We start from the raw sequence: 21,223 nt of genomic DNA on the forward strand, positions 1-21,223 counted from the left end.
TTCGAAAGTTTATAACCAGTAAAAGAATTTTCTATATTTTATATATAATTATATTTAAATAAAACGAATCTTATTTCATTTATAAACGATTCTTCGACAAAATATCGTGATTAAATCTCTACTAAAATTTGTTAAAGGATTACATTGCTCATCTTATTCAAGATAAAATTTTATTAGAAATAAGATCGAAATTAACATCGATGAAAATAAAAGAAAAATTTTTTTAAACGTCGAGCTCGATCTCAGACACTGTACAGACCGCTTATTTTCTCTTTCAAACTTCGTGGACACCCTGTGAATGCCGAAGAGCGGCTAAGTACGAGAAACGATTGCCGTCGTTCCGAGTTTTTCTCGGCCGCTCTCTTTCCTAGCCGCTGTTATCGGCGGGACGGGGGGTTAAAGGGATGCAAAACTTGTATTCATGAATGCATGTGTTCCGTGTCGCTTGCAGCACGTGGAAGCTGAAAGACATGTGTTACGCGCTCAACATACCCAACTTCGACATGCACTACATCGACCAGGTAATTTAGAACTACTACCACTTTACTTTAGATGTAAGTAGATATGCGGTGTCACGTATGTTCGTGTATGTCCACTGTTCACGTATTCGACGCGTGAACTACGATATCGACGTTATTGTGCTCGCACTGTGACTCCTCGATTTCCATTAGGAAATCTCGAAACTAGCGATGGCTACGATAACCGTTCTGATCCATCCTGATGCAAGGATCAGACGTTTGCAATAAGATAGTTTATTTATCTATTTGGATTCCAATTTAACTTTTTAAAAGTTAAAATCTACAATTTTTCACATTGGAAGAGAATTGTGAAATTATATTTCGTGATATTTTGTCGATACGTCTTCTTGATTTAATTTTTTCTTTATTATTGTCCAGTAATTTTGGTGAACGAATAGTAGTTTTTTATTAAAAAAAGAAAAAAAAAAGATGGATTTTTTTAATTCTTTTCTTCATTCACATATAAACATTACTCTGTTTATGTGCATTACGAAGACGATCATATATCTGAGTAGTGACACTTGGCAGTTGTTCAAATAGTAGGAGCTTAGTCAGAGTTCAGTTAACCCTTATGTCAACACCCTTTTACGCATTCAGCGCTTAAAATTTCGTATCTTCCTGTCATAATATTTTCAAATCCAGCCAAATTAGCATCGCTTCAAGCCTCGTTGTTTACAATTGCCTTTTGTTACTTAAAGAAAATTGTCGATCTTGAAATCTCGAAGTGTCGAGATTTAGGCGCGAATACATTTTGAGAATCAAACTCATTAGAATTACTTTCGAAACTGGACACTGCATTGAGAATGTATCATAGAATTATCTTCAAATATATTCGTATTCTACAAATGAACTACACATCTGAACTAATCTATAATTACATATTACGTTCCATAATTTAATTTTTATAATTTTAGAGACCTGTTATTAATCCATTTAGAAAATTAGACTCAATTCTTAATTAATCCATCTATCATATTCCGTGCCATTCATCTCTTTCAAACTTGAATCCAAAATAATCCAAAATAGTAATAACGAAACGGAAACAAATCGGGAAAGATTCTCAGAAATGTTTTCGTGGCCATCGCTAGACGATAGCACGGTGTCCTCTTCGTTTGTCTCCCAACATCCAGTTACCAGATCGTAGCCGAACGGCTCACGTACAGCCGTAAACGTCGAAAATTGAATACGACGGTTGAAAAGCCAAACGAACACCGGTTTGCGTATAAGTCGTATCACGCGTGCTACATCGTTTCTTGTGCACCGCTAACGAGCAGACGCGTTAGACGAGAGAAAAGGGAAGACCAGGAAATTAACGCGTGAGAGATGCGTGTATCGAACGTCGTTTCCGCGATATGAACGCCAGTTTCTTTCCATGCTGCTCTCGATTTTTTTTTTATCCGGGGAAACTACCGATTTTCGTTTCATGAAACATCGATTCAGTGAGTTCAAGAGATCGAGGACAAATTTTTCTTTCGAGACAGTGTATCTCTAATAGAAAGATTTCTTAGAATAATTCCGATATTTAATATTTAATTCCTAATGTGATAGGATTGGTTTCATTCTGATTCAATTGGCGATGCAAATTTGTTAAAATTTACTCGGGGATTCGAACAATTTTTAATTAAAACGATTAGAAATAATCACATTGAGATCCGTTACAAAATATTTGGCAATCTCAATCAGGGATCAGAAATTTGAAGAAAACAGATTATAGATTGTATCTATGAATAATAAAATACGATGTAATAACAATATCTGTGAAGAATATAAAGTATAATTTAAAAGAACGAAAAAAAAAAAAAAAAAAAGAGCTATGTGATTCATCAAATTTCAATTCCGTAGTTCCTGTTCAATGATAGATGTTCCAGTATGCAGGAATTGCCCGGAGCATCCGACTAAATCACATGGCGGTGTCTTGTATCTCAGGCAAGCAGGAATATTATTATGTTAAGACTAGGTATAGGGTGCTTTATTTTTAACGCGATCGCGTCTTTGGCCTTTAATAACTAAAATTGCTGTTTACATGAATCGTACAATTGAAATAGATTGTAATATACATTTCATCTCGATCAGAAAAATAACGTTTCATAAGTCAAAAAGTAAAAGTATAAATCTATCATCCGAGTAATATATTTTATTAGTAGAAGTTTAACAATAAAGTAATATGAATTAATATCATATAAATTTCAAACGAAATCATTTCAATATTATTCTCCTATTCGTTGAAACGTTTATTTTTTTTAGCGCATTTTTGAGCGAAGAAAATCTTTTACGTGTAATTTTTTATTTAAAACAAGGTTTATGAAAACCAGTGTTTACGGATCTTGAATATGCATGCGAAAAAGATAATAGAGGGGCAACAGCACGGATTGCATGTGATGCAATTTAGTACAGTTCGCGTTGAAGCCCCGTTATTATGCAAAGCTAATTCCACTTTTATACATTCAAACTCTCGATCATTCTTTCATGTCTTCCCTTTTTTATTATTTCCACAGTCTTATACATTACTCGTCATAATTTCAGTATTAAAGTAAAATGTGTTTACATAATGTGTGTAATAACAATACATTCATACAATGTATTTCTCCCTTACTTTTACTTTCTTTCTCGCTTTCAATCTCTCGGACCAAAGGAAAAATTTCCCGAAAACAATGAATAACAATCAAAAATAGGTATTATCTTAAACGACAATAAAAAGTAAAGTTATTATCTCTAATTATGATATACCTTGTTAAATACATTTGAAAGTACATAGATTACTTGGAACCCAATAGTATAACATTTATTTCAAATCAAATCTATTAATCGATCTTTCCATCCTTAAAATAAAAAGCTAGATCACCTTTACAAGCTAGATCGAAATATCGTTCTCCTTTCAAAAACTTAATGACATGAGTTTTAAAAAAAAAAAAAGCTTAACGTGCTTTCTCGATTAAATTTTGCCGCGGAAATTCGGGGACGACAATGTAACGAATCGTCGCTAGATTCCTCGAATCCTATCCAAATTCGTAAATCAAGAGGGCCGAAAAAACGGAACGCTTCGTTGGAGAGACCGCCCTATTCGAGTTTCTGAGAACACGCAGGTGGCCTTCCATAATGCCTCGCTACCAAGAAAAACCTTATGGCGATCGTTAGTGTCCACTATCGAAGAAAAGGAGAAATAATCGTAAATTGGTGTCAGGGAACGATTCGTCATCGAATAATCCATTAAATACATCGGACCGTGACAATTTCTTTCATCTATCGGTGTCTAGGAGGGAAATTCCGTTGATCGAGGTTCACCGTAGTGGAACGATTTGTCGAATGAGAAATCACTGAATCCATCGTTTCCATAATGTACTCCTTCTTCATCTAATCGTATCTATCCCTTAAACACGTATTTTTAAGTGTTAGAAAAGTGTAAGAGAATCATGTTGCGAAACCGCCTTAATGTTTTTGGTTCTATTTGGGCATTGATCGTTGGTGAAGAAACTTTTCAATTGTTATTTGAGAAATCTATTGAATGATAAAATTAGAAATTAGAGAATTGAGAATCAAGGATATTAAGAAGGGTTGATTAAGAAGGGTTTTTTTTTTTTATTAAAATAGAAATAGAATAGATTGTAACACGAATGTGTTTAATTTTAGATCTTCGATAGTATTATGCCATGCGCAATCATTACACCCCTCGATTGTTTCTGGGAAGGTAGTAAGCTGCTGGGACCAGAATATCCTGTGCACATACCGTAAGTATAAGAAAAGTAATTTTGACAAATTTTTATTCGAAGTATATTAAGCTTTTTCCAATTTCATACTGATTTTTATATCAAAATTTAGATATTATGAATTTAATTTGCATCGAGCAAACCTTTCATCTTATTACTAATTGACAAACTGTACTGTTATTAAATATTCGGTTCACACCTTACAATTTCTATTAACTTCTAATAAAAAAAAAAGAATGGAAGAATATTGGAAAATTTTCGAACGAGCCCCGGCACAATGACGACGAGTCATTCATTTTTCCTTTCAATTATTGTTCCACGATAGCCGGACGCAGACGCACAAGCCTGTCCAATGGACGAATCTCAATCCATCGGGGATGCTCGACGAGATGAAGAAACTCCAGTTCATGTTTCCCTTCAAAACTTTGGAGGACTACATGAAGAGGGCCGGGATAACGAACGGCTACCAGAGCAAGCCTTGCCTCGACCCAACGGACCCGGAGTGTCCGGAAACCGCGCCCAACAAAAAATCCCAGCAGGTAAGCAAGCAACCAAGTAACCAACCCGGGCAAACGCACCTTGTCTCCAAGATTGTAGTACGAGCCCGCCGATTAAGGTGAAAGTCTTCGCGTGTAATTGTTGATACAGCGTTTCGTGGCTTCGTCTTTTGATACCGACAAATTCGGATTAAATTGCGCAAAAAGGATAACCTCGTAATCGTTGCTGTAAATTAGCTTGGTAAAAAGCAGCTTGGAATCTACGGGCTTTTTTTGCTTTCTTCCTTCCATTTTTTTTTTTTTTTTTTCCCCTTTCTATTCGTATCTCGGTGTCACGTTCCTCCATAATGGTTGACAGATATGAAATATTCTACTGGAGGAAATAAAGGTGTTGCTTGAGGATTAAAATATCTTTGAATTTTTACTTTTTCTTATATGCTTTAATTGAATGTTAGATTCATTTCGAAGCAAATATTCTCTCTTCTTATATTTATTCTGAATTAATGTAGCTCATGATTCTATATCCTCGCATATATATATATAAGGATCATATCCCGCTATATCGTCTCAATCGTTTAAAAATTTTGTTTTATCCAACGAAAGCAGAAGAACACTTTTCCCGTATCTAATTTTCGTTTTGTCTTTTTTCACATATTCGAGGAATATGCACGGATCACCCGGTTGATTCGTGTTTCATTGGCAACCATTGTATCCCAAGTAGCAAGTTCGTGACACGCGTATTACACGGCGTGACTATTGGTAACGTTTGCGGCAGAGCGTAACGAGGCAAAAAGCTCGCGAACCACTTATTAACACGATTGTTGGTACGTCGGAAGGATTGATGTTATTACTCATAGGGCTACGTGCAATTATGCCGGCTCCGTTTATTAGCTTTAATTCTGTCTCGGCCTCTTTAAGTACGCGAGATTTATGACCCCGATATCGGAAGGCCGGAGATTGATGCATTGGTGAATAATCACTGTTACGACACGATAGAGAATGTTGAATTAGAAAGCACGATCGAGAAGTATGCAGAGCGTGTAAGGGGTGCATTGGCGATTCAACGATCGTGATGATGAAATATTAAATTTTATCGAATATATAATTATTGGTAGGATAGCGAAGCACAGATTCGATTCTCCAACTATAATACGTAACTCTAAATTCCTCTTTCCACAAAAATTCAGTTTATTCCAAAGTTAGCCCACCTCTCGCGTTGTTCAGGGTGATAAAAGGAGGTGAGGTAAAAATTCCACGCGGAAGAAGTAGCCTTTGGTGGCGCGAGGCGCCGTCGGATGGACGAAATTGCTATCAAAATACCGTCTCGTAGCTACGGAATTGCCGAGGCCGCGACGGGTACAATGTAGGGGAAGGCTGCGGACGTCTAAGATTCGTTTCATAGGATCGATGTCCGGAATAACAAGTGGCCAATTGGAATTCCGCGGCCGGTGACGACCGGTTGCGTGCACGTACCGAGTCCGGTAGGTCCTGGACAGCGACTCGTCGATTCCGCTTTGATGTCCGCGAAGTATTCCGTGGCCGGAGCCGGCAGTAATGAATATTTAATTGACCATGCCTGTATGTACCACGTCTATGCCCGTATGCGCACGCATGCGCGTATACCGCAATCAAAATCGAAAATTTTTCACCGCGTGAAACGCCGATAAGGAGTGGCACGACTTTGTGCGAGCCGCGAGGGTTTTTACGCCTTCCTTCGGAGGCCAGCCGGAGAGGAGGACGAAGTGGAAGGATATTCGGATGGAGGTAGTGTTCGTCATGTATTGGATTTTATGATATTCAGTTGCTCGAAAGGGGAGGAGAGAATCGATAGAATCGAATTGCTATGCAATGATGTAACAGATGTTTCATCGAGCGGAAAGGAGTGTTTTACGCCGATTCACAATACGTCCGTTCATCTAAAAATTAAAATTTACGTCAATTTATATTCATACCCAAATACTCTCGTTTCCATCAATCAAATCTAGATAATACTCGCCTTCGTGTAGAAGGTAGATAGTCATATCGTAAAAGATACGAACTGAACGTCACTTGACTCGTGCAATAAAAATTGTGTTGCAATTTAAAGTCCATAATCTTCAGCCTGGATATTCAATTATTGAGCTGAAATACTGAAATATCGGCAATTTTGTTAAGGTAATGGTGCGGTGGTCTATGAGTTTCAGCCTGAGTGCACGAATTTCACGCGGGCCCCATAAGGTGGCCACGAAACGATCAATATTCGATCGTAAAGTCGCGAACGACGCGAGAAAGAAAACGGTACAGCCGGAGAGTGGCGGCGGTGAATGAAACGATTCCCATGCGAGGATCGGGTGAATGTGTATGCGAGTCGCGTGGGCCGCGGCGGTCGGGGCCGGCATTAAAATAATAAAATCGAGAGATGCGCGCCATTATTGAGCCACGCCGGTGGTCGCCGACATTACGCACGCTTTTTCGTCGCCGACGCATTACGCCGGCCCCCTCCTTTCGTACCCGCCATTAACATACACGGCCGGCTTTCTCGCGTGTACGCGAGGATCGCTTCTCGGAACGTCCCGCGATAGGAAGTAGAGAGATTGTACGCGGAAACGCGAAATGACAGGTTTCTCGGTTGAAATTCTAATATGGTAATGACAGTGGAGACCGACGGAGTGGAAACGATCTTTCGCAGGGGAGAAATTTCTTTTTCGAAGAAAAGACGGAGCGTTAACGCGTTTCTCAGTTTTTCGATGGTGAAAAAAGTATGATTTTTCTTGTGTAAATAATAATATACATAGATGATCGTTATTTCGTGCTTATTTGTTTCGATGGATAATTTTTGCTATAATTTCATTTCAATAATTCAAAGAAATCAAACTTGCGACTTAAGCACAAAGAAACGTGAATACACGAGTAAGCGGTTACTCCACGAGTACGCGTGAACTTGGTGAGCGAGAAAGGGAGTAGGGTGAGAGGAAAAAGGGAAGGGAAGGAGAAATTGCAGGGGGAAGATACAAGGTGCGGTCAATTAATTTCGCATAATTGAAAGCATGGATTTATGTCATCCGATCTCGAAAGGATGGAGAAATCGTATCTCTCCCTTCCCTCTTTTCACGCTCGTTTTTCCACCCTTCTTCGGATCTCCCTTGTTCTTGCCTCGACCTTACGCTTGCCTCTTCTCTTCCTCGAGCGTGATCTCCTCCCTCGTTTCTACTTCTATTTCCATACGTGTACTTAAGATAATTGCATTTAATGACCACGTGGTGCGGTCAGCCCTCTCTGAAACAATTCGAATGTTGCCGTAGGCATGCACAATGAATCTTGCGTATACACCATATTGGATATTGTTTATTGCACAAGAATAAATATGTAAATGGTCCAGTTACCGTGCAATTAGGAAGGAAGCAATTAAAAAACTTTATTCGTTTATTTACTGTTACGATCTTCAAAATATCGAAAATAATATTATCTTATTTTATCGCCAAATTCCATTTTTATATACGATCAGATTGCCATGTGTGTTTAGTAATATATGTATGTGACATCAATTTAGATTTAATATCGAGAAATCTTTGAAAATCTCCCGTAATGTTTCATAGGAGGGAGGGCATATATGTAGATTAAGTTTTTAGAATAAATTGGTGGAATAAAGTTTAGTTTTAACATTCTATAATAGCTTGTGATGACGGGAATATTTCATTTCGTAACATTAAATATGCGTCATTAAAGACACCGATGACAGAAATATTTTACTTCACAGCGTTAACGATCATATATTGGCAATGGTAGGAAACAAGAGGATTAATCGAATGGCTGGGTTTTGGATGATTTCTTAACTGATCCGTTTTTTTTATTTAACATCAGATAAAAGAAATTCGACATTTAATATTCATAACTTAGCATTTTAATGTAAGATAGAAGATAGAAATTTTTAATATTCCAATAACACGACACGAAATGTGAATTCGAGATTTAGAGAATCACTCTGTTCGTTAATAAATTATTCAAATATTTCTATTATCAAATATTCCGATAATCGAAAATTTATTGAGTTCTTTTCTTTTTTTTTTTTCTACGTGTATGATTAAACATTTACGTAATCAGAAATTTGATTACAAATCTTTCATATAAATCGAAGAACTAGATTAATCATACACATTACTTGAATTCAATAATAATGAAAGAAAATTCAAATTCGACAAATCGTTTTCAAATCATTTGAACAAACAAAGATTAGAGTTTTTCGATAATCGAAAAATATGAAAGAATGTTTCGAAATGGATAACGAATTCATACCTTCTAAAATAGCTTCGAGTGAAATTCAACCAATTAATCCTCACTTAAAGCCTTGAAGCACCATTTTCATCGCTTTAAAATCAATTTTAAACGAAAACAAAAAGCACATTCAACGAAACCGTTCGCTCGAAAGCGAACTTCCATTAAAACTAATCTCCACTTTTCAACCTTCACACCGCGTACTCATCACGAAGAACGTACTTCATCACCTTCAAGCATTCCTCAAAACCTCTCTCTCCCTCTCTCGATCCTCTCCAACACTCGAGACTCAAAGTAAACGGACACGCGTGCCCCGTTACATGAAGGATCTACGACCGATTAAGCTCTTAACGTGAAGCCGTTGCTCGGCTTAATTGCGGCCGCGGATCAATTAAAATCTAGTTGGCTGGGGTGGCACGACGAAGCGAGTCGTGCCGGCGTTACTCCACGTGCACACGGACCCGGCTCGTTAAGACTTCCACGAGATCCAAGCAAGATGCGGCCCTCCAATGGACAAGGATGCGCCTCTAGCCTCGGGCCCTTTTTTAAAAGATTCCTGCTTTTCATGAGTGGTTAATGGAATTATTATCCGATCCATGCCGATCGTATAATTAATGAAGAGGCCCGTCCTCCTAGGATAGTTGGGAGGATCGATAAGATCCGGAACAGATACGTGATCTTCCAAGGGAACGGATACCGCTTCCTTCCTGGGAAAATCGTTAACACGGAGAACAGCTGCTCTCTGTATTCGGAGAGAGCGGGATATTCGTTTCGTCGAACGAATTGGATTTTCGAGTAAAATGAAAGGGTAAAATGATCTCGATTAAAATAGAATTGAGCGATATAAATATAATTTAAACTGCTTTAAAATATTTATTCTAATGTGTGATTTACGTTAGATGATTACGATTACGTTAGAGTTTTATATATTATATTTTCACTATAATATCAGATCGATTCTGAAAATGGATAAACGGACCCCTTCCATTTTTCGAAATCTAATATCTTTTCAATCATATCGATTTTTCAAAAATTATTATTCTCGCCGCCGGTTAAGCTTCCCTAAATGGCAGATGCAGCGCAAAATGCACGAGACACCAATCTAACGGAAGCAAATCCTTGATATCGACAAAAATGGCGCAAGGTTAGGAGAAGGGAGGAAGGGGAAGAGCATCCAGGTGCGAGAGACGCGGGATTCAAGTGGAATATAAGACGGCTACCGGTTCGCCGTTAGCGACTAGCGGTCGAACACGCGGAGAAAAACAAGAAAAGCGTGCCAGTAGTACGCTTGACGTTTTGTGACACGCATAGTATGCCCGTTCGTGGAATTACATAACACGGACGTCCACGTGCAACACGTCCGCCGCCCGAATCACAGGTAGAATCACGTTCAGCCGGGCTTTATTTGGTATGCCGGCCCGACATCCGGTAGCATCCGTCGACCAGCCCTCTATATTTTATACTCAACGCGAAACGAGGGCCGGCCTTTATGCAGGTGATATAAAAACCGCCCGGACGGGAGAAAGTCTTTGAAAATCGACGAAGAATAAGAGCTCTTGACGCGCTCTTGATGGCTTCTGACGATTATAAGAATTTTCGATGGCGATTTCGAGTCGGATTAAAAGAAAATTTAATGAAATATCCAATTTCCTTTTTTTATCGAATACGATGCAACGCGTTAACTGTAAAAGTGAGAGTGCCAATTTACAGTAATATTACTTATATTATACATATTATACATATTATACATATTATATATATTATAATACGTTAATAATATATATTGTGTGTGGTTAGAAGAAAAGCTCGTAAAATGCTTTTTGCTTTTCTACATATCAGAAATACTGCAGCAATTTCTCTCTCTCTCTCTCTAGAGACGTGTAATTGATAGTGTTCTCTACTATTATTCAAATTTTACGATCGTATCACTTTTGTGGCCCCCGTGCAACCAGAAGTTATATGATCGTAAAAATTTCAAATAATAGCATTATCAGTTACATGGCCCATTAGCAAAATTACTGCTACAGTGTTGCCGGCATCGGGAAACAAAAGAAAACATCTTCTACATCTTCTTATGGCATATAAAGCGGTCTCCAGTTCCAAGAATATATCAAACGAAAGAGTCGAAAAAGCTATATTTCGCCATGCCGTTACAATCACGCGTTATCCTATCCCACGTTAAATCCTCACCTACGTTGTGAAACCAAATCCATTTGCAGATTCGCAAAAAGCAAACGGACCATTGAACACGATATCGCGCGTGCAATTCGATCAGAATCACCCATCATGATCGCAATCTGGCGTCGCGGCATGGCCAACAAATTGTCGGCGTTCACGGAACGGTTTTCAAAAATCAACGAACAAGATATCGTGACGGATCACAGCATTGTGTATCGATATCTGAGACACGCGATAAGCACCCTGGGTGGCCTCTAGTATTACCCTCCGTCTCGTGTGCTGGTACCGCGTCGCGGGGTCCTCGACCTCTTCGTTGCATCGGCTAATGAAAGATGGATGGTTTAACCATCGCAAGTTTACATCAAATTCACTCCTCCCCCCTCCTTCCTTTTTTTATTGAAAGTAATTATGGTAAAATAATGCTTGATTTATATTAGAAGTAATTGGAAATTCGTTATCTATATTTTTAACGGATATTTGATAATAATTTGGATGAGTGAAAAGTGATTGTGAAATTGCGAGAAAAAATGAATGTATTTCATTATTTGTTTTATTCGTTAATTTGTAAAAATTTAAGCGTTAGAATGATCGAAAAAGGATCGATCTTCTCCTGTAAAGAGGGAACAAATTTTTTCAAAGAGGATAATGTTAACAATATCAAACTTCTATGTTCGATTTGATTCGCGTCAAAATTGTTTTAAAATTAAATATTCTCGTAATCGGTGAAAGATTTTTAATGTTACATGACATAATCAAACGTTGATAAGGTAAAGTGCATTGGTCAACCTTTTCGCCATTCAATCGTTTGCTTAATTGCTGTGCGATAATCGACGAATTAATTGCTGGTAATTAATACTGGCTCGTTAGTATGCGATTAACGTCCCACGGTATCTCGCGTTTTTGCTGCCTTCGTTTTTGTTCTCTCCCCCTTTTCAACGACGATTTCCCCGAACTCGAAATTTCTCGGTTCTGGGATAATTAATTGGTGATTATCGATCATACGTATACATTATTAGTTTAATTTGCGGAGAATGATATACGATTTATCTGGAAAAGTTAAAATTAGTGGGGAAAATATCGATCTTGATTGATTGACCGTCTGGAAAGATATATTACATATCTTAGATAAATAAGAAATTCATTTTATTTATTTTATTTATATATTCTTGAAATATAATAATATGAAATCAAATAATTTAACTTCATTTTCAAATGACTATTACTTCAAAAAATCGAATAATTTGATTTTAACAAAATTTAAGTTACATTTGAATAAAATTTTCTTCATTTCGAACGAAACATCGATAAATTCAATAAATTATAATTCAAACGTGTATATAACATTAACAAGTGAATTAAAAAATATTATGTTTTTACATGCCATGGTAATCTCTTGTTTGGTTACACTATTTCAATTATCAAACATTCGTCGCATATTCGTATCGTATAACGTGTTGTTATGCTCGAAATTCTACATTCGTTCGTAGAATTCATTCACACTCGATCTTCTGTGTATCGTTCCAACGTGTTTAAGTTCATTCATCCCTACGTTATCAAGTACACGATACATATGTATACAGAATAAGTGTATTAACGATTTTGAATATAAAAATATTGAGAAAAATGTTGTGTAGCTCTTTTTTAAGTGGATTCATATTAGTATTTTGAAATAAAAATATAATTTTCATTAATGAAAAATATAAGAATTATATTATGATAAATATGTACAAAACAAAATTGGAATAATTAAAAACTATCTTAGAGAAAACTTTGGATCACATTGTGGCTATATTTTAACGTATTGATTATAATGTATTTCAAAAACAATTCGATATAAAGAATGTTGATCATTTCATTTTAAAAGAATTAATATATACTTTTTATGTGAATTGCATATAATTTTCTTATCTTTACCTAGAAAGAAATTTCACATTATTATCTGTATTATCAGTAGTCTTAACATTAAGTAAAACATTTTGATCTAATTAAGAGTATTTACAAACGATTACGCGTGTTGAACTAAGAATCAAGAGATTCTTGTCGAGAGAATTCCGAATCGAAGAAAGATTTCGAACTGGATATTTTTTTTTTGTGGGTCAGGAAGTGATAAAACGCGATCGTAAGTGAGACAGAGGATAGCATAGGATGTTACGGACCTCACAGCAAGATTTTATGAGACCTATAAAAGGAGCATACCAGTGAGGACTTTAAACGATCGTTGTTTAGCTGCTTGGACGTTGTCCAATGGTTCTCTATATCATGCCAAGATAAATAACGTGGACAAGATGAACTATGGATGAGTCTTATCTTATATTATGAAACGAATGCATTGTGATAGTCTAATTCATTAATGTCCATGTAATAATACTTGCGAGGGAATAATGTCGGAATATATATGAAATATCGCGTTTACTGAACTGTGTGTCTTGTAAAATTATCCTACGAATGTATCAACACTTGATATATAATTTTATATAATTTTATTAGGGAATCATGTGATTAGCTTCCAATTTTACTATATTATTTGTTAAATGAAAACTTATCAATCGTAAAAATTACCAACTCTTAGAATCTAGGGGTAACTAGAAATGGAATAACTAATAAAGAACTGTAAAGAACTTTATTTTACACAAGATATTAATCCGTGCAATTCGTTCGATTCCAGGTACCGGATATAGGAGTTGAATTAACGGGTGGGTGTTACGGTTTCGCGGCGAAATATATGCACTGGCCCGAGGAGTTGTTGGTCGGTGGTGCTAAGCACAATAAGACTGGTCACTTGACCCGTGCAGCTGCGCTCCAAACCGTTGTGCAGCTGATGGGAGAGCGAGAGCTTTACGATTTCTTCCACCGCACGTACAAGGTACATCATATCGATTGGTCCCAGGAAAAGGCTGCCCAAGTGCTCAAGACCTGGCAACGGGCTTTCAGTAACCAAGTGAAGAAGCATCTGGACGCGAATGACTCGACGCCGTACAGTTTATATGCGTTCAGCACGACCACCATGAACGACATTCTTGGAAAGTATAGCGAGGTGTGCGTTACGAAAATCGCTATTGGATGCTCACTGATGGTTAGTACAAGAAACAAAATACAATAAAGTAGAAATATCATGTCCTGGAATAATAAATGCTCCCTTGAAATTCTCGATTTCGATTAACCGCATAGATTATCACGCGACTCCTTTATTTCTTATTATTACCTACTCTCTCTGTGTAATAAAAACAACAACAATTTCCTTTCAGATATTGTACGCAGGTATAGTCCTTCTTCGATGGAAGGATCCAGTGCGTTCCCAAGCTGGCGTCGGTATAGCCGGTGTGATGCTAATCTGCGCGACCGTGGCGGCAGGTTTGGGGTTCTGCGCCCTTCTCGGGATCCCCTTCAACGCGGCAACCACTCAGATCGTCCCGTTCCTAGCTCTTGGGCTCGGTGTTCACGACATGTTCCTACTCACGCACACGTACGCCGAGCTCTCAGTGAACGAAGTGCCTAGCGGAGAGCAGACAGGGGTGGTCTTGAAACGAACCGGCCTATCCGTACTTCTGGCAGGAATCAGCAACGTGTCAGCGTTCTTTGCCGCGGCGATAATCCCGATCCCCGCGCTCAGAGTGTTCTGCTTGCAAGCTGGTATATTGTTACTCTTCAACCTGGCCGCCATGCTGCTCGTTTTCCCGGCTATGGTCAGTCTCGACTTGAGAAGGCGCCGTTCAGGCCGTTCAGACATACTTTGCTGCTGCTTGCCCTCGAACACAGGCAGGAACAAGTACGCACACCGTGCTTGCAACGGAACGGCGAAACAAACGGTGACAAGGGCGATCCCGCCCGAGCGTCGCGAGACTTGCACGCAAATTTTAACGTCGCAGAACGTGCAGAATGAGTCCTGGGTCGGGGGAAACATCGAGGTGGATTTGGATAAACAGTGCAGCGAAGAGGACACTCTGACTGGGTGCAGCCAGGACGATTGCCTGAGCTTCTCCCTGACGCAGCTGGCTGCAAGGCACTACGCCCCATTCGTTACCAGACCGGCGACCAAAGTGTTCGGGATGATGATTTTGGTCGCGGTGCTGGTTGGCAGTGTTTGGCAAGCTATAAGGGTGAACGATGGCCTCGAGTTAACCGATCTGGTCCCACGGAACTCGAATGAACACGCTTTCCTAGCTGCTCAAGCGAAGTATTTTGGATTCTACAACATGTACGCCGTTACTCAGAGGGAATTCGAGTATCCTAATAATCAAAGGTTGCTGTACGAGTATCACGATGCCTTTATGAGGATAAAGAACGTGATCAAGAACGATAACGGTGGCCTGCCCGAGTTCTGGTTGAGTTTATTCAGAGATTGGTTGAAGGGATTGCAAAGTGCGTTTGACAAGGATTACAGCAATGGTTGTATTACGCAGGAAAGATGGTACAAGAATGCAAGCGACGATGCAATTCTGGCGTATAAATTGTTGGTACAAACTGGTCATGTAGACAATCCTATCGACAAGTCGTTAGTCACTCAAGTCAGGCTGGTCGATTCTGAAGGGATTATCAATCCACGTGCCTTTTACAATTATCTAAGCGCATGGGTATCGAACGACGTTTTGGCTTATGGTGCTTCCCAGGCGAATTTAAGGCCCGAGCCCAGACAATGGATTTATACCAACGACCACGAGTTGAAAATTCCAAAGAGCATGCCTTTGACTTATGCACAAATGCCGTTTTATCTGCATAAGCTTACAGATACACAGGAAATCACTGAATTGATCAGTAGTGTGAGAAAATTGTGCAAAAAATTCGAGGAACGAGGCCTACCAAATTTTCCTTCCGGTATACCATTCCTTTTTTGGGAGCAATACATGGATTTAAGAAATTGTTTGGGCATTGCTCTATTGGCTGCTTTAACCGCCAGCGTTGTTGTTGTTGGAATACTGTTGTTGAATTTTTGGGCAGCTTTATTAGTTGGTTCTTCTCTTGCCGCCGTGGTTCTACAACTCCTCGGAATTATGGGTCTTTGCGACATAAAATTGAGCGCTGTTCCCGCTGTCCTGTTGGTTGTTAGCGTCGGAATTGCCGTACACTTTACAGTACATATTTGTCTGGTCAGTAAAAATGAAAACAATTACATATATGATATGAATTTTTTTTTATCATTTTCTATAATCTTGCATTTGTTCTTACAGAGTTTCGTCACAAGCATTGGAAGCAGGGACAGGAGAATCCGTTTAGCTTTGGAACACATGTCCGCACCTGTAATTCACGGGGCATTGACAATTTTATTGGCAGTCGTGATGTTGGCCTTTTCCGAGTTCGATTTCATCATCGTTCGATATTTTTTCTTAGTGTTATTGTGTCTTATTGGGATCGGTTTAGTGAATGGATTATTCTTTTTCCCTATCTTGTTGTCTTTCATTGGACCATCTCCAGAAGTGATACCCAATGATCATCCGGATCGTATTTCCACGCCGACTCCACCTGCCTCGCCAATCGTCAGAAGATCAAAGCCGCCTGCACCTCCCAGAAGATCGTACAAAATTGATAATGCTAGGCTACATGCTGAACCTTCTCTCACAACTATCACCGAGGAACCCAATTCATGGCACAGTACGCAAGAATCTTGTATTATTGTTCAGCCAGAATTGAAAGTTGAAACGACGTCAACTTGTGGTAATCAGGTACGTTATGCTTTATTAATATTATATTGTTTTGAAATATTTCCTCTTTCATTTGATATTTTTTTTTTTTTTTGTTATTACTTGAATTGAGAATGCTTTTGAACATTTGCTTTCTATTTTTATAACTGCTTACATTTAAATTATTATTATTTTTTTTTTTAAATCATTTTTCTACACGCGATTTCTACACGTGAATGATGCCAATACTCTAAATCCACAAAGCATGATTAACGTGTGTGCTTTTGTTTTATGACTAACAGAACTGTAGCGGATCAGATACAAGTGGATCTAGTCGAATGTCACCAGTGACATCAACATCTCACATCACAACTAAGGTCACTGCGACGGCTAATATAAAAGTTGAAGTTCATACGCCGCTAACTAGTGAGTATTTATAATAATGTTTGACTAAAAATTTCTTCTGTACAATTATAATATTATTTTTATATACGTCGAATACTCTTTTAATATAACTCACTGAAATATGATGTACAAAAATTGTATTTTTACAATTTTGCAATTTTTTACGAGATATTGATTTCAATGTAAAATTATTGTAGGTACAGTGGATCGTAGCGAAAAATGCAGGCACACGACTTCCAGTAGCCGAAGGAGCTCGCGCTGCAGTGCGAACGTTAATGGTGGGGAGTCTTCCGGTTCCGGTTCTGAACCGGATTCAGACTCTAATCCAAATAAACACTAATAATAAGGACCGGGACGACCGGCAGCTACTGCTCAAATACCATGCAAAGCGGGAACATACAGAAGGCTGACTAGGATAGATTTATAGTTCTTTTTCTTCTATCTCTTTTAGTAGAACGTATAATGATGTGCGAGTACCCAAAATTTAAATAATAATGGCTCTATTCGAGATAGGTTCGCGTAAAGTTTCTAGTTAAACGTGACACGTGTCATCAACTCTCTCAATCATTCGTAAATTAAATACATGAAAGAATTTCTTCATTGCTTTAATTTTTAAAGAGAATACTGCGGACAAATTTCGAACAACGTGAAAAGCCAATAATTAAAGTTTACCAGGTACTCTCACATCGTTAATAACACAACGTGCTTATCTTCTTCGAAAAAAACAAAAGTATTATAACTCAGAAGTACTGAATCGATACGCACAGTGATACGTGTATATAAATGTTCTCAAAGATGCATTTATATTTGTATCATACATTCAATGCGGGCCATATGTACGAATGTTTGTCACTTTATTTCTAACGTATTGAATGTTTGATAATTTATTGAAATAAATAAAACAATATTTTTAATAAATCGACCACGTCAAAGAAAATGCTTTACTATGCTCTGTGGTATACGACAGTTTCCGTGAAACTATAAGGATATTATTTTAGAAAAATTTTAATGTCTGTTCCATAATTATTAATAATATAACGATAATTAAAAAAAAAAAAAAAGCAAGATTTTGAATATCTATAAAACTTTTTCTAATAATTTCTTCTAAAGTGTTATATAACAAATATAATATTTTTGGAAATGTTTATTCATCAGAAATACATATCAGAATATTTTCTTTTTTAGAAGATACGAGTAGTATTATACGCATAATATGTAATTTGAGATTTTTACGGACAATGACTTTCTTTGAAATAAATAAATTAAACAATTATCAAATCGTTTGTACCTTTTTGGGTATATAGGTGTCCGAAAATTTGCAGATTACGTTTACGTAATAATGTTAAGTATAACTTCTAATTTAGAAGTAATTACGACGAAGTGTAGCTCTTTTGCGACGTTTTTTGCAACGACTACAATGTGGTGCCTTGAAAAAGATTATAAAATTTCGAATAATTATTTATTTTGTACGCTAACATTTATATAGTGCAGTGTGTATATGACTTCGAGCGATATTAAATCTAAAATCTATTTATTATTTATTTTTACGTCCTCACTTTGATATCACGTCTATTTAAAGCGATTCGTTTTGTACAATGTCTATTTCGTATGATAATTTGTAAAAATACTTCATTATTTATGTCATCCTATATATTTTTATATAAAATCGTTACTTAATTTAATAAAATAAGTCAATTTATCCGATTCGTACCTCTAATGTAAAAAAGTGTAATATATTATTCCACAGCTTATGTTTATGTTTCGTTAGGTGTTACAGAATTATGTACAATAAAAGAAGTATTTTTATGTGAAGTCATCTTGTAAACATACAGAATACAAATAAGGTATTTAATGAAAAAGATGTTTTATTGTAGATGTAGAATCTTTACTGTGCATAAAACATTTTCATAAAAAAAAATAGTCAATATACCTCCATTTTATATCCTAAATTCTATCACGAATTCCTAGTTAAATACAAAGTCAAATATCATGATTTTGCAATTCAATTGGAGGAACAATTAACTTACTATTATTTTTAATATTATAGAAGCTAATTATTTTTATATATTACATGCAGAAACAGTTAATTGTATGACTTATAATCTTCAATTGTACATAAATATAATAATTTAAAATATAATTAATTATTATTTTTAATTCCTCTTTTCCTCTTCCATTTTTCTATTATATTATATTCTTTGTTATATTGGATTGTATATTTGAATTGTTTTACAAGATTACAGATAATAATCAATCACCACAAACACATCTTCGATTATTTTTCATACAATATTTAAAAATTCTTTCTTAATATTTTCATTGCCAAGCTTTTATTTATTTAATACTGTTATTATCAGTATCTTTTGTCAAAATTACATTAGATCTTATATTAAAATATAGTATATTTTGTGCAACTGTTTTAAAAGTACTTAGCCAATATAATATTTATTTAGTATTTAGATTAAATATCATAATGCATTGTAGTTTTAAAATATTAAGCTTATACTTCTGATCATGCGCAAGTATAGAAAAGAAAAGCAAATAATCAGAAAAAGATAGAAATAGAATAAAAATATGGGAATCAGCGCCATCTTTAGAGTGCCGCAAATGAAACTAATATAGACAAGGAGAGAAAATAATAAAAGAAAGATAGATATAAAATAAGAATTAACATTCAGCGCCATCTTAAGATTATCAAAGACATTTCTTTTAGATATTTTTTTTAAAGCATTCAAGAGATGGCGCTAGTTTTTAACTCTTATTCTATTTTATCCTTTTAAAAAGATACTATGAATACACACAAGATAATGATAGTTAATTGTTACTCTATCTCTACCTCTATTCTCTAACTATTTGTTCTTTCTATCTATATTAGTTTTATTTACTACACTCTAAAGATAGATTCCTTAACTTTATTCTTCTCTAATTATTTATAAATTTTTTAATTTTATCTTTTTCCATATCTATATTTGTAAAATTTGAATCCAACTTTGATATTTTATTAATTTAATTATCATTCATTTTATCTAAATATACACTTATTCATATATTTATATCTTATATATATTTAAAGAAAATATATGTATATATTCTTTTTACATATTTTATATTTTTATTCTATTTCTATAACTTTTGAAAATGTAATATCATAAAAAATAAGTATTTAAAAGATATGTATAATTTTTAATGCTCCAATAAATGGATATCAATATTCTCTATAAAAAAGTATTAAACATTACAACTAAGAAATAATTTATAGTTTAAAAAATGAATTCATATTAAATATCTTTTAAATTAATAGATTTTTGGTAAAAATAGCTTAATACTTTTATATGGAGAAAACGGAAATGCATCTATAAGTTTATTAAAAATGATTTTATTTAAAAAAACAAAGATAACATCCAAAGATCTTTCATCAAAAAACTGATGACAATAAAATATTCCTTATTTAAAGCCATACAACTTCTATTTGAAATGTTTTATTATTACAAATTAACAAAATATTAATAATCATAATATTAATAAATCCATTCTATATATTTCACAATCATTTAGAATTAAGTAAACTGTTAAAAAATGAATTGACTGAAAATATGGCTAATTTAGAAGGTAAGTACAGCAAGGTAAGTATAAGAGGTAAGTATAAAAGGCAAATATAAAATTTAAAAAAATATAAAGAAAATAACATAAGTAATATATTGATATTTTCTCCAGTATTTCCCAAATGTTATCTTAATAAAATAAGAAAAAAAGTGACAAAGATATTTGCTGGAATTCTAAAAAAAAGTACATCCTGTTAAATTAGACTTTCCTATTATAACGGTAAAATTCAGCCAACAAATTTGCCTGTTCAAAAATTGGATTTTTCATTAGGAAAACATAAGTTGATAGAAGATAGCTCGAAAAATTTTTCCAGGAATTATAAATAATTCTAGAAAATAATATCAAATTGACGGAAAATCTAAAATTCTAGGAAAGGACGTAAAATCTGAGAATTTCTAAAGTTCTTGGAACTGGGGCCAGGTCTGAATATTAAGGGATAACGATTGGTGTAT

The 21,223-nt window shown here is 35.9% G+C and overlaps 1 protein-coding gene across 3 annotated transcripts in view; it reads left to right on the forward strand.

The window, feature by feature from the left end:
* ptc (protein patched) overlaps positions 1-19,308 on the forward strand; it is a 47,668-nt gene extending 28,360 nt beyond the window's left edge. For 2 of the 3 annotated variants that reach the window (XM_012484964.3, XM_086915855.1), the window contains exons 4-11: positions 452-521; positions 4,146-4,243; positions 4,548-4,761; positions 13,814-14,221; positions 14,394-16,232; positions 16,314-16,805; positions 17,066-17,189; positions 17,366-19,308. In XM_012484964.3, the coding sequence (XP_012340418.1) occupies positions 452-521; positions 4,146-4,243; positions 4,548-4,761; positions 13,814-14,221; positions 14,394-16,232; positions 16,314-16,805; positions 17,066-17,189; positions 17,366-17,508 (3,388 nt within the window). In that variant the 3' untranslated portion in view covers positions 17,509-19,308. The remainder of the gene's footprint in view (positions 1-451; positions 522-4,145; positions 4,244-4,547; positions 4,762-13,813; positions 14,222-14,393; positions 16,233-16,313; positions 16,806-17,065; positions 17,190-17,365) is intronic. The other variant, XM_086915854.1, reaches the window with a different exon arrangement.
* The last annotated feature ends 1,915 nt before the right edge of the window (positions 19,309-21,223 follow it).

Source organism: Apis florea, unplaced genomic scaffold (genome assembly GCF_048593485.1).
Source record: "Apis florea isolate Af1SG1 unplaced genomic scaffold, ASM4859348v1 contig_3798_pilon, whole genome shotgun sequence".
NCBI lineage: Eukaryota > Metazoa > Arthropoda > Insecta > Hymenoptera > Apidae > Apis > Apis florea.